The following is a 15,267-nucleotide window of genomic DNA, read 5'->3' as shown; positions in this document are numbered from 1 at the left end:
CCATGTGTTAAACTATATAATCTTTCTAATTTTGGCCTCACTAGCATGTGGCACAGGTAACAATCCTGAGATCACAACCCTGGAGGTCCAGCCCTTTAACTTAGCATCTAACTCCATGAACTTCTGCAAAACCTCGTCACTTGTCCTACTCATGTCATTGGACCGTGGACCATGACCTCTGGCTGTTCACCTTCCTACTTGAGAATGCTGAGGACTCGATCGGAGATGTTCCAGACCTTGGCACTTGGGAGGTAACATGTCATCCAGGAATCTTATTTTCGCCTACAGAACCTCAAAGTTCAAAGTAAAATTTATTATCAGAATACATACATATCACCACATACAATTCTGAGATTCTTTATCTGCGGGCATACTTAGCAAACCTATAGAACAGGAACTGTAAACAGGATCAATGGAGAACAAGCTGTGCAAATCCAAATATAAACACTTAATGAGCATGAAATAACAAGATAAAAGAGTCCTTAAGTGCATGTTGTTAAAGAGTCTGATTATTGAGAGGTAATAGCTGTTTTTAAACCTGGCAGTGCAAGTCCTGAGGTGCTTGTACCTTCCACCTGATTTCAGCGAGAAAAAAGCATGGCCTAGGTGGTGAGGATCTTTGAAACGGGATGCTGCTCTCCTCCAGCAATGTGTCATGTAGATGTGCTCCATGGTTGGGAGGGTTTTACCTGTGATATATTGGGCTGACTCCACTTCCTTTTGTCGGATTTTCTGCTCATAGGCATGGGTGTTCCCATACCAGGCTGTAATGCAGCTGATCAGCTCTCTTTCCACCACACTTCTATAGAATTTTGCCAAAGTTTTTAACATCAGGCTGAATCTCTGCAGACTCCTGAGGAAGTAAACATGCTGCCTGGCTTTCTTCACAATTATGTTTATATTATGGGTCCAGCACAGGTCTTCTGAGATAGTGACACCCAGGGATTTAAAGTTAATGACCCCCTTCACCTCTGATTCTCTGATGAGTACTGGCTCATGGGCCTCTGGTTTCCTTCTCCTGAAATCTATTCCTTCATCTTATTGACATTGACTGAGAGGTTGTTGTTATTACATCACTCAGGCAAATTTTCATTCTCACTCCCGTGTGCTGATTCATCACCGCCTTTGACACTGCCCATCAACAAACTTGTATACAGTGTTAGAACTGTACCTGGCCACACAGTCATAGGTGTAAAGCAAGTAGAGCAGGGAGCTAGGTACACATCCCTGTAGTGCACCTGTACTGATGGAGATAGTGGAGGAGATGTTTTTGCCAATCTGAACTGACTGGGGTCCACAAGTGAGGAAATCCAGGATCCAATTGAGCAAGGGGATATTGAGGCCCAGGTCTTGAAGTTCACTGATTAGTGTTAGGGAGATGATGGTGTTAATGCTGAGCTGTAAGTGATAAAGAACTTTCTGATGTATGCATCTTTACTGTCCAGATGTTCCGGGGTTGTGTGAAGAGCCAACGAGATAACATCTGCTGTAAACCTGTTGCTTTGGTAGTTCAATTGGAGTGGGTCCAAGTCACCACTCAGACAGGAGCAATATATTTCAACACCAGCCTCTCAAAACACTTCATCACTGCGGATGTAAGTGCCACTGGATGAGAGTCATCTTGAAGCATGTGGGTAAGCCACACGCACCGGAGCAAGATTTTGAAGATATCCTGCCAGTTCATCAGCACAGATCTTCAGTACTCAGCCAGATACTCCGTCCAGACCTTGGATTCTTGAAAGCAGCCGCGGGTTACCTTCAGATGCTGAGAGCAAAGGATCTTCGATAGACATGCGATGGTTCCTTCCTGTTCTAGTGATCAAAGTGAGCATAAGAGGCATTGAATTCACCTGGAAGTGGATCTCAGCTGTCCCCTATGTCACAGGATTTAACTTTGTAGAAATTCCTTTCTGCTCCCCTAACAAACAGATCCCCTATCTCCACAGTGTGTTTCTTCTCCCCACTTCCCTTCTGTGTCACGGAGCCAAACTCAGTGTCAGAGACCTGACCACTGTGACTTTTCTCTGTAGGTCACTCCCCCCAACAGTATCCAAATTGATATACTTGTTATTGAGAGGTTGGCTATAGGGCTACTCTGCACAGCCCTCTTTCCCCTTCTCGATTGTCATCCAGTTTCCTGTGTCCTGACCTTGTGTGTAGCTACCTTTCTATATGTCCTATCTATCACCTCCTCAGACTCCCAAATGATCCGGTGTTCATCCAGTTCCAGCTCCAGCTCCTTAACATGGATTATTAAAAGCTGCAGCTGGATGCAGTTCTTGGAGTTGTAGTCATCAGTGACACCAGATGTCTCCCTGCTGTACCACATCCCATGATAGGAGCATTCAACTATTCGGCCTGGCATCAATATTGTTCTAACTGAGCAAACGTAAAGAAGGTGGGGAGTGAACTCGACTTGCAGCTTTTCCATTTTACTTTCTCAGACTGAATCTTCCCTTCTTTTGAAGCCTCAAAGAGCTAAGGCCTCAAAATCACCACACTAATTCTGTCCACACGTATTATGGCTGCTGTGCTTCCCCCTGCCTTTGTTTAACTTGTTCCCGCTAATCAATCCCAAACTCCGATTGGTCGCTGGTCAAAGCGCCAAAAAAAAAACCTGACGCGAGTTGCTGCCTTTTTCTACTCGGTAGCGGACCCAAGTAAAATTCCATCCTCTCACACTTCTGATTTCCTGATCAGTTGGTTGTCAAAGCTCCAAGTACTTGCCATTGACTTCAGTAAACGGGTAGGTGCGCAGGCTCCTGTCAGCATTAGTGCGGAGATTAAGAGGGTTTGAGAGCTTCAATTTCCTAGGAGTGAAAATCATCAATAATCTGTCCTGATATAACCACATAGATACTACAACTAAGAAAGGTCACTAATGCCTTTAATTTATCAGGAGGCTAAAACAATTTCACATATCCCCATCAACCTTTTCAACTTTTATCGATGCACCAGAGAAAGTATCCTGTCTGGATGCATCACAGCTTGGTTTGGCACCAGTCTGCATGTGACCACAAGAAGCTTATGATCTTGCAATTTATTATTTACCTGCACTGCACCTTCTCTGCAGGTGTTACATTTTATTCTGCATTTTTATTGGTTTACCTTGTTCTACCTCAATGCACTGTGTAATGATGTGATCTGTATGAACAGTTTGCAAGACCAGCTGTTCTTTGTACCTCAGTGTACGTGACAATAACAAACCAATTCCAATTCGAATAATGTTACATTGCAACTTTGCAAAATACTGGTTGGGCCACACTCTAGGTGTTGAGTGCAGTTCGGGTTTCCACACTTTTGAAAGGATGTGATTGCACTGGAGAGGGTGTAGATGAAGTCACTAGAATATTGCCTGGATTGTTATTGTGAAGAAATGGATACAGAGTGTTTGTCTTCTTGAAGCAAAAGAAGCTGAGAGGGTAACCTGATAGAAATTTTTAAGATTATGAGAAGCATGGTCAGGATAGATAGACAAAATCTTTTTATTCCTTGGAAGGGGAAACAAAAACGGTGAGATAAAGTTTTAAGGTGAGAGTGGGGAGTGTTAAAGGATAAACATATCACAAATAAAATAGTTGTTATCTATGCTAGCGGTCCCCAACCACCAGGCCGTGGACCGGTACCGGGCTGCTCAGCATATGTTACCGGGCCATGAGGAAACGATACGGGTCAGCTGCACCTTTCCTCATTCCCTGTCACGCACTGTTGAACTTGAACATAGGGTTGCCAACTGTCCCGTATTCGCCGGGACATCCCGTATATTGGGCTAAATTGGTTTGTCCCATACGGGACCGCCCTTGTCACGTATTTCCCCAGCTAAGGTAGAGCGTTCCTATGAAACCTTTCCTGCCAAAATGGCGTGAAGTGAAGAAGCAATTACCATTAATTTATATGGGAAAATGCTTGAGCGTTCACAGACCCAAAAAATAACCTAACAAATAATACCAAATAACACATAAAACTGAAAGTAACACTAGCATAGAGTAAAAGCAGGAATGATATGATCAATGCACAGCCTATATAAAGTAGAAATAATGTATGTACAGTGTGGTCGGGAAGATTAAGCCAAAACCGATTTGTGGGAAAAATCGGCACGTATGCGCACGCCTCATATGCGCACGTCACGCATGCGCACACAGGTGCCCGCGCAAGGCTTCATGGTCATGGTAGTCTTTCTGGGGTAAACGCAAGTGTCCCGGGATTTGACTGCTACTTTTGTCCCTTATTTGGGAGTGAGAAAGTTGGCAACCCTAACTGTAAAAGACACGTTGAGGTGAGTTTAACCCCACTTGAACACCCCCCCCCCCCGCTCCGGTCGGCCGGTCCGCAAGAATATTGTCAATATTAAACCGGTCCGCGGTGCAAAAAAGGTTGGGGATCCCTGATCTATGCTGCCAGAGGAGATGGTGGAAACAGATGTTTAAGGGGCATTTAGACGTCTACTTGAAGGGCAAGACATGAAAGGTTACAGTCTTAATGCACACAAATAGGTTTGATGCAGATCAGCAAAAAGGTTGGCGCGGATGTGATGTGTCAAATGCCATTTCTTGCTGCATAAATCCATGATTGGAAATTTCATTAAATTTCTATATTAATGCTGATGCTTATACAGGAATAGAACTGCTCATTTTACATCTAATATAAAAAATATTTAGTCATTTGGATTAACATCAATAGTACAAGAACCTTCTGAGGAAATAAATTTGTGCTGTATTTTACGCAAATCTGATTCATGTAGAAACATGAAGGAAAATGTGGGCAGGTATTTATAAACAGGAGAAAGTCTGCAGATGCTGGAAATCCAAAGCATCACACCTCTCCAGCCTTTGACCTTTCCCACCCAGCTGGTTTCACCTATCACCTTCCAGCTAGCCCCCTTCCCCTCCCCTACCTTGTTATTTTGGCATATTGCCCCTTCCTTCTCAGTCCTGAAGAAGGGTCTTGTCCCGAAACTTTGACTATCTATTCATTTCCATAGATGCAGCTTGACCTGCTGAGTTCCTCCAGAATTTTGTGTGTGTTGCTGAGGAATTTAATAAACCCAATTTCAAAAATGATGTTTTAGAAGTATGGCTACATTCACAACATGTCGCCCAAGAAATTGTTCAACATGGCAAAGAGTTCAAATGCTAATGGATGAAAGTTAGGAGTAGGTCAGCTGGATTTTATTTTGGTGAATAAAAGGCTAAAGATTCAAGAATTCGATGCCCTTGGGAGCAGGCAGTTGATAAACTGGTAAGGAGCTCCAGAATCTGCTGCAGAGTCAGAAGCAGTTTTGTGCTGAGCTGTACTCTGTGTGTCAGCAGGTATCATTTTGAACATTCACCTTATTCAGACCAGAAAATCATGAATTAGTAATTAACAGAACTTTGACAGGAACAGTAGGATTTGTCCTTTGTTTTGACTTGTGTGCCTACTTGGAACAAGACAAGGGAACATTGATAAATGATGAAGCAGTTAGAGTTTCATCTTGTGTTCCTCTGTGCCATCATTTAGTGTACTTTCCTAAAGTATAATAAATATTTTATAGACATTTCTACAACATTCTTTATTTAACTTGTACAAATGATGCAATTTTCTACTATCCTAAATCGTTTGGGTTTAAAATGCCTGGAACGTGTGCACCATGGGTGTAGTGATACAAGAAAAAGGGAAAGGAAAGGCTGAATACATTGCCTGTGGATCTTGGCATCGTTGCCATCCCGTAATCATGGCAAACTGTTCTGCTCATTCTAGGTCTTGAGGGAGTCTGTTTCAGAGCTCTGCCATCTGTGGTAAGAACACCTGTTGCCAAGTTGCAATGAATGTTGGCACTACTAGCAGATGCCAAGGTCACCACTGCTTTTAAACTTAATCTTCATGACACATTCTTTGCTGCCACTATATAACTCTGCTTGCACATGTAGCTGAAAGAGTCCCATTAAAGCATTCTGCAATTAAACATTGGGACTTTCATTATTTTAACCTGCTCATGACATTTCTATTTTAATTTGTTAATTTTTGTATTTTCCTGCAGTCTGGCTTGGGGCTCGTTTACCTGCTGTATGGCTGCATCAGTGACAACAATAAACACTTACACAAAGACCATCCTCGAGTTCAAGCACAAAAGGAAGAACTTGGAGAGAAGCTTAAAATCAAAGCCCAAACTGATCGAGCATGAAGTGCCAGCAGAACGAGTTTGGGACAGATATATTAGCTCAGTACCCAGCTCCACAGAGGAGTTCCTTGACCTCTCCAGTAACGGTCGAAAAATGTCTAGTGGCTCCGTCTTTGCAGATTTGAATGACATCTTGGAGGCACAGGGTGAAGAATACTGTTGATTTCTGGGACATCATGGCAGATTGGTCAGAGATATTACTTGCACATTCTGGAAGGTTTTCTCTCTACAGTTTCCTTTTCCCCACAAATTTGATGATGTCACATATCAGACGAAATCAGTATGGAATCCTTGATCAACTATAGTATCGTACTTTGGTTGGTAAAAAGCTCTGTCTAAGAGGGAGATGGTCATCTCTGACTGTTGGTTATTTACACACGTTACATGTTTACATGCTGTATGAAAGTGGCCCTCATGCCTTCAGTTTCAAAACATATCTTATATTCCATAGCCCGCAAAAACTGTTAAAGAATGAGGTCTAATTTGCGCTGTAGGGTAAACACTTATCTTTGTAGAGACAGCCAACAAGCACTTTATGGGAAAGTGTATGAATTAAATAGATACAGGAGGATAAGCATCAATCTTCCACTATGGGTGCTAGAATCTAAACAAAGGAATTAACTTTGCTCTCAGTGAGTGTCCTTGGATAAAATTAATTTGACCATAATCCAGAAGTGCAAGTTGGCCTAATTTGGCATTTGATATGAAGTTCTTCAGCCATCCATGATCAAGAGGTGGATGAAATTATCCTTTGATACCATCTTTAGACAGCGACTATACATAATGGAGCCAGCAATGAAAAGGTGGCTTTTTCTCAAGTGGTTATTGAGGTGTTATACTGAGGCAGAATGAAGAGGTACTGTACACAACCTAAACACACGTAATACTGGCACTAACAATCTGAAAGCGAAACAGTCCCCTGCCCCAGTATTAATGCTCTTCATCTTTATTAAAGATGCATCATCAGAAGGCTCCCAAGGATGACGTGGTCATTTTGCGGAATATTGTTCCAAAAAATGAATTGTCTTCAAAAATTTTCTTTTTTCATCCAGAGGCTACACAATTCTAGAAGTTTTCTGCTCTAGAGTTCTTATTAGTAGACAGTACCATAAATGAAAAGGAACAGTACAGATTGTCATTAGGTTAGAATGAAATGGATAGGCTGTACACATGGCAACACTACCACCACCACCACCATCACCACCATCATTATCACCATTATCATCATCAACATCACCATCACCATCATTATCACCATTATCATCATCAACACCACCACCACCATCATTATCACCATTATCATCATCAACATCACCATCACCATCATTATCACCATTATCATCATCAACACCACCACCACCATCATTATCACCATTATCATCATCAACACCACCATCACCATCATTATCACCATTATCATCATCAACATCACCATCATTATCACCATTATCATCATCAACACCACCACCACCATCATTATCACCATTATCATCATCACCATCACCATTATCTTGAGAAAGAGCAAGATAGCTTAATAGCATCTGGGAGCCTAGTTAGAGACTTAGCTGTGGGGTTTATAGAGAGACCATTCAGACCTGCTGGAACTTTCACTGTGTTTTTGGTTCTCAAGTGTTGTATCATCTTGGAATTTAGATTTCATTTGCTGCTCACTGTGGATTTTGCATGGTCTCGTACAGGAAAATCTGTACCTTCTTTTCTAAAATAATAATATCACAAAAAATGAAGACCTGGAAAAGTAATCCAACTCCACCATTGCTCTGAAAGAAGTAAATTTGTATTGACCTTGCCCAAAATCAATGCCCATACCAGAAATATTCAATCCCTCCATTTAATCCAGTAAAAAGTCATAATCTACCTTTTCACTTCATGAATAAAGGGGAATTGTTCATTCATTATTTTGTAAGTGTTGCATCGTCAGTCACTTATTTTGTAGCATTGTCTAATTATATTTAGAATTTCCAGCAATGCCCAAATTTTTCTAGTTTATTCCTTAGTCTCTTAAATTATTTCTCACTCGGTTCCATTGTGACAAGGCCCGTCGAAAACTGGAAGTGAAAAAATACCAGTCACACATTCAATGAGTCCCACAATCTACAGTCTTGTGACCATCCCTTTACTGTTTATTGCAGCACAGTCAATTCATGTTGATGCTTCCCCAGTGTGAAGGAAATAGATCAACAGTTTTCCTTTGTCTTAATAATTTTGTATTTTTCCATTCAAATTGTTCAAGAGGTACTGTGATTTCAAGCAGAATGACAATCTGACTGGGATAATAACGAAACACGGAAGAGCCTGTGCAGTTGATAGATAGGTTTCAAGATAATAATTGGTTTCAGATCATTGAATCATTGGGTGGTGCAGATGGGGAATTGCTCATCCATAATTTCAGTAGATTTGTCTACTGAAATACAATGAAAAGCAATTTTAATATGAGATTTCAGAACTGAGACTCCTTAGCTGAAATGGGAACCAAACATTTTGAATGTATCTTCAAGTAATACTGAGAATCTCTATACAGAATCTATACATTACAGAGAACATACTAAGGATGGAAACTTGCTCAGTCCTAAACTAGAGCATTTTATCGGAGAATCAGACATGTTATTGTCGAATAGATTGCCATAATCTTCATTCACAAGGTGTTTAGATCTTTGTGTGATCATTTTAATGTGTTTTACAAGATTTTAATACCTGATACAATATATCTAAGGATTGTGAAGAAGGGAAAGAAGTATTAGATATCAGTGTCCTCCAACTATAGTACCTATTTTATCACTTAAAATATGTTTATTTCACACTTTGACCAATTTACCAAGGCCCTTCACAGAATTATTATAATACTGAATTATAATATTGAGTCATCAAAGAGGAACAGTTAAGAATGGAGGGGTGAAGAGAGAACTGGAACTGGCGGATGTCAGAATGTGCAGAGCAAAGTTGTGAATCCCTTCAAACTTCTGGAAACTGGAGCTTGTGATGTTTGTCATCAATACTTTAGAATAGTAATGTCTAAAGATACCTCTTAACCTTTGAACAAAGAAATAGGTTTCAGTAGCAGACAGGCTGATTAATGTGTGGTGTTTTAGAAGTGGTGTAGAAATACTGTCCAAAGCTTTTTTGGGTTTAAATATGGCACCAAAATTGCAAATAGCCTGGTTTAGTTTCACACATAGGAGGAGAGATGGTGTTGGTGACTGAAGAATAGAATATATGATGCGAAGTGGAGACAATAATTCCACCCTTTGTCATTAGTTGTCCAAGTGCCACCTTAAATGCAGATGAAAGGTCAAGATAGGAAAACTGTACACAATAGAAATCTGGAGTAACACACAAAATACTGCATGAACTCAGCAGGTCAGGCAGCATCTGTGGAGGAAAATGTACAATTAACACTTTGGGCCAAGACCTTTCATCAAGACTGGGGGGGTGCGGATTAAGAGAGATAGTAGTGATGTAGATATAGATGACACCAACATACAAAAGGAAACTGAAGATGTTTCCAGATCACTACTACTACCATCAAACAGGAGGTACAGAAGCTTTACAACTATACCATCAAGTTCAGGGACAATTATTATCCTACAACTATCAGGCCCCTGAACCAGTATGAATAACTTCACTCACCTCATCACTGACTGCACAACCTATTTACTCAATTTCAAGGACTCCACAACTCATGTTTTCAATACTTTTTAAATTTATTATTTGCACAATTTATCTTCTTTTTCACATTGGTTGTTTATCCAGTCTTTATTAAGAGTAGGGTTTGATAAATTCTATTGCATTTCCATATTTTTCTATAAATACCTGAAAGAAAATTAATTTCAAGGTATTATATGGTGGCATAAACATACTGTGATAATAAACCTGCTTTGAAATTTGACTCTTGTCCTTGGACACCATTGTATCTTCACCAATTTCTATTTCCATGCCAAAGGTCTTGAATATTTTAAGCACTCTTCTATCACAGCCCTGCCCCCGCCAAATTAATCCTCACTTTCCTGATTTGAATCCCTCCAATCAGAATTCTGCTGAAGACTAGCAACAACTGTTCAACTTCAATTCAACTAATTTGCCACTATCAACTGTGGCAAACTCCTAAATTAATCCCTGAGCAGTGTAATTTCTGTTAGTAATGTACTATGCTGCTGTTGCAAAGAGCTAATTTTCATGTCATTTATACCCTAGGTATATACAACTTTATGAATGTTCAATAAGCTTGAATTTCACAATAAACTTGACATTGAATAAATAAAGCTGGATAATCTCAGACTGGAAAGATAGTAAAATTGTTCCAAAGACTTGACAAGATCCAAACTTAATTTTCATATCCTCTCACTTATTATCTTTAACCTTGACTCTATTCCCCAAAGCTACAATTCACTTCACTTCCCTACTGGTACCAATGTTAGCCATTAACTGAGATAAATTGAATTTTAAGAGTTGTTATGAGACTTAAGCAGAATTCTGATTGGAAGGCTTCAACCCAGGATAAATGAAACAATAAGAGGCCTAGGGAGTGTGATCAGGCAGAACAGCTTTCCATTAGCAGAAAGGAATAAAGCAAAACACATTACACTTTATTTCCTTTTGCATGCTGGTGTCATCTGCTTCATCATTGCTGCTACATCTCTTCACCCTTCCTCTGCCTCTAAGCTGACAGAAGGTTTGTCTGTTGAATTATTGGCTTTATTCCCCATTGCATCTTCTCAGCCACCAGATCCATCCCTTTTCCTGATAGTTATATGAAACTGAACATGACAACTGCAAACTTGGTGCCAAGCTTAACCCAAAATGAGCTTTGAATTTAAAGAAATTAGTAGAAGATTGGAGAGATGTTGAAACTGCCTGGGTGGGAAGTAAAGGCAGGAATCTTCATCATATTTAAAAAGAGAACTAATTTACCATTGGCTACAAGGTTGTGCGTCAGCTGCAGAGAAGAAGTTGGTGCCTAAATAGCTTTGTTTTGGAAGTCATGGATAGGATGGGCTGAATTGTTCACTTTCGTACAATTAATTTCTTTGAGCCTACAACTCTTTCTCCCCAATATCCTTTCCGTAGTTGAAGAGCAGGCTAATATAAGATTGTTATTCTTGAATCATAAAAGACTTCCAAAATAATTGACCAAAAACAGTGTAAAATTAATTCAAGCATTTTTATGGAAGTTCCTTTTACTGAGAATGGAATCATTAATAACCTGTACAGTATATACTATATTCAAGTTTGACAAATGTAGGGTAAACTGAAGGTGGGATGGAACAGTGTAGATGGGTGATTGTTCTTGTACCTACAATGAGACGGTGCAATCTGTGGCCGCTTATATAAGATATAAATTGAGATGTAACACAGACCTTTTTGTTTTCATGATGGTGTCCAAAGTTCAGCTTTCATATATTGCACCATGACTTGACCAATTTCTGAGTTGTTTTTCTAAGATGCCAGTTGTGTCCAATTCAGACTGGTTTATCATGTATCATTTGACTTGAAGTTCCCAAGAAATGTGAGATGAAATACTTACACCTATGTCTAACTTATAGTTTCAAAGAAATGCCAGCACTGAAATGACAATACACTACCAAATGATGAAACCAAACCTATCATTTGTGCTGTTGTGAAGTCTCATAATATGATCATTCTTGGTATGATCCTTCTTCAGATCAGTTAACCTAATTGGACAATTATTGACATGTTTACAATTAATATCTGATTTCCTGGCTATCAGAAAGTGATTTAATTTTGCATTATCTGGTATAGTCTGCCAGTGCTTTAGAGTCAAACTTCAACTTATTGTGAAAGGTGAAAGATTATGCTCAATGCCCTAAAAATGAAGCTGAAGAGCCTATACACCAAGGATGTACAGAGCATCATCTACTCTTCCTTCTGGATAGTTGGGTCCATTTTTTTTTATTGGGTCCCATCGTACTGAGGTAATGTGACTTACTATGCAACACATCAGCTCAGTCACACTCATTCAAACTCTGTTTCACAATATTTTTGTAATTTTAGTGGTGTAAACGTTTCTGAGCAAAAATGGAACAAAGAATTGCTTTTGTAAATACCAGCAAATGGATGGTTAATATTAAGTATGTACTGGTACAATTGCACCACCTGCTGTTGCTGCTTATGGCAATTCTCCATTCCCATTTTCTAAAGAAGTTCGCCACTATGGGCTTGTTAGACTTGGTCCAATCAGTTTCCATCTGGGTCAGAAGTTACTGATAATCCTTTCCTGGTGCACTTAAGTTCTGTTGTCACTAGATCACTGAATAAATCAATTGGTGTCTATTGCAATATGGAAAGGGAAGGTTTACGAGGGAACCTCTCCCAGCTTGTGTAGGTCCCAGCTTCTTCTCCCTCCTGGGCTTCATTGATGAGGATTCTTATGTTTGTCAGCCTTCCCTTCCTTTGCTGAAGCTCTGGAAGGTGGTGGAATACTCATGCCTTATATTCAATACATTTATATTTAAATCTAGCAAAAAAAGTTATTGCTGTGCACAAAGTTTGCTTTTCAATTTGGATTAGTCCTATTGAAAATGTCTATTTGGTGTGTAATCTAATATGTATCTCACTGGGAATATTTATGTGCCACCAAGATTTTGCCGTTAAATACCTTCTAGCAATCCCAGAGAGTGTGTGTTATGTATAAGCTGACATATATACAAGATGATTTCATTAGGTTTTGTATAATATTTCTAAGAGAGGTGCAAACAGCTGTAATGTTTCTCGCTAACAAGTATTAGACCAAAAGAATCCAGCTTGTACCTTTAACTTAAATCATCAGAAATGCATCAGATCATTATACTTGTGTGAAAGTTTATCTTAGGTGTGCAACATCAGATGACGGGAACATTTCTTTTAGTGTGCAATCCTTTGATTTTGCTATACCCTTGAAATACATTGATAGTTATGCACCTGGTACTAATCCATAGTCCAAATTTATATAAGTAGTAAAAGTCGCTTTAAAATGCATTTAGAGTACAATAGTTTTGTGCAGTCCCCATGTGTTTGGCAGTTCCCATTATCTTAGAATGTGAGTGTCAATCTTGCACTATACTATCCTGGAAAGACTCAACATTACTTATTGCAGGAATTCAAGCACACAGAGTTCTAACCTGAGTGTGAAGTTGGGAAGATATGTTCCTTCATAACGTTACTACTGTTTTGGAGATCCTGAGCAGAGTGAGGGAGTGTGCCTCCAACCATAAGCACATGCTAAATATTGAATTAAAATTCTATTTCAGTGTCAGGAGAGGACAGGTCTGTCTCTGGCCACTGTGTGTTAGTGAGGTTAAAAGGCAATGCTCTCATGTTAGCCATAGCCTATTGACAACACACTTGCCTTCCAATTAGAAGATCCTGAGCTTATGTCACATTCCAAATAATGCAACACGAAAGTCTAAAATGGCAATTGGGGAGATTTGTGCACTGTGGGAGGAGCCAGATTTCTTATGACATTTTTTAAATTTAAGGCCTGTCTAATCCTTACTAGTATGTACAAATGATCCCTTACCATTATGCTTAGAAGAGCAGGAAGTTCCCTAGGTGACCGGAGCATTATTTATCTCTTAACTGATATCTCTAAAACTTAGCTGGGAATTTTCACAATGGCGTCTGTACACTTTCACCCCCTCTGAATGCTACATTAGAGTACAATAGAACAGAATGCATTTTGGGCTTCCTGCGAACGTGTTTGGCGTTGTGTAAATGCAATTTCTTTATTCTTAATGTACCATTCCAGTGAAAGTGTGGTGAAATTATTCAAAGCATTTCAGTCTAATCTTAAAAAAAAACTGCAGAAGCTGAAAATATGAAATAAAATCAGAAAATATTGGAAAATATCAGCAGGTCTATGGAAAGAGAGCAGAATTAACATTTCAGGCCAAAACACCTAAGATACAAAATAAGTTAATTATAACATACGAAAAGGTTGAGTTGGATTAGATAGGAAAAAAGGGGAATTTCACTGATAGGGTGAGACCAGAGTTGTGGATGTGACAAGCTATTAATGAATTGATCTGTTTGAAGCCACAACTTTATCAATAGATTGTTCCCTACAGTAAACCTAGTCTCACCCTATCAGAGGTATTCCCTTTTGACCTATCCATCTCCAATCCCATTCACTCTGCATCCTGTTTCACCTTCTTACCAGTTCTAACAAACTGAAATATTAACTTTGCCTCTTTTTCCACAGATACTGCCTGACCTGCTGTGGGTTACCAGCATTCCCTGTTTTTGTTTCCATGATAAATGTCTCTCATAACAATGTCATTAACACAGAGAGGGCATAAGAAGTATTCTTTCCCACCATTCAAAAAACATTTCTGTCCTTTGGTCAGCTTTCGTAAATCTCACCCAACTAATGATCAAATCCTCTTCCCCCTCTCAATCAGGAGAGAGCAACACAGGCAAGTGCATTATATAAATGATATGAACTATGGCCGGTCACTCTTGTGTTAAAATTCCACTCTATGATTTAAAACAGAATAATTATTTGATCACAAAATTTTCACTGCCATTTTTTCTGGAATTTAAATAGCAATGTGTATACTTATGGGCTTAAATTATTGTATGTACTTTCTAAATATTAAATATTGTTTATAATATATAAATGATTACTTTTCAGTAGTACATGTCACTGTAACTACATATTGATCAAACCTTCATGTGAAAAAGTTTCAATGTTTTTATGTACAACTGTATATTTTTCAGCAGTGATCAGTAAATAAAGCATTTTCTAATGTAACATTTTGGTGACAGATGTTTTTCTCACTTCTTGCACTTTCGTTGAAGAAATTGGTGTCTAATTTAAAAAAGTGATGTTCTCCTCCCCTTTCGAATCTTTCATGCCCACATTATTCTTGCAAACCTCAGTCATGTGGCTATGCATGATGTCAAAAATTGCATTGTTACAAGTGGCTGATAAAGAGCAGAATTCATGAAATGTTTAACCAACTCTCTTGGCCTGGAAATTGCACAATGCCCACAAGCCCCATCATTTTGCAGAGCATGAAGGGATTCTGTAAAGTAATCCAGTCACAAATTACCTATGTGGAAAGATTCGAATAAAAAAGAGATACATGTTATAA

General features: G+C 39.2%; 1 protein-coding gene across 1 annotated transcript in view; it reads left to right on the top strand.

The window, feature by feature from the left end:
- The window catches only part of gsg1l2b (gsg1-like 2b), a 201,000-nt gene extending 186,096 nt beyond the window's left edge, over positions 1-14,904 (top strand). Inside the window, exon 5 of the mRNA XM_063074215.1 lies at positions 6,020-14,904. Coding sequence (XP_062930285.1) covers positions 6,020-6,323 — 304 coding nt within the window. The 3' untranslated portion in view covers positions 6,324-14,904. The remainder of the gene's footprint in view (positions 1-6,019) is intronic.
- The last annotated feature ends 363 nt before the right edge of the window (positions 14,905-15,267 follow it).

The sequence above is a fragment of the Mobula hypostoma genome, chromosome 22 (genome assembly GCF_963921235.1).
Source record: "Mobula hypostoma chromosome 22, sMobHyp1.1, whole genome shotgun sequence".
NCBI lineage: Eukaryota > Metazoa > Chordata > Chondrichthyes > Myliobatiformes > Myliobatidae > Mobula > Mobula hypostoma.
Note: the sequence above shows the minus strand (reverse complement) of the source record. Positions and strands in the feature narration are given on the sequence as shown.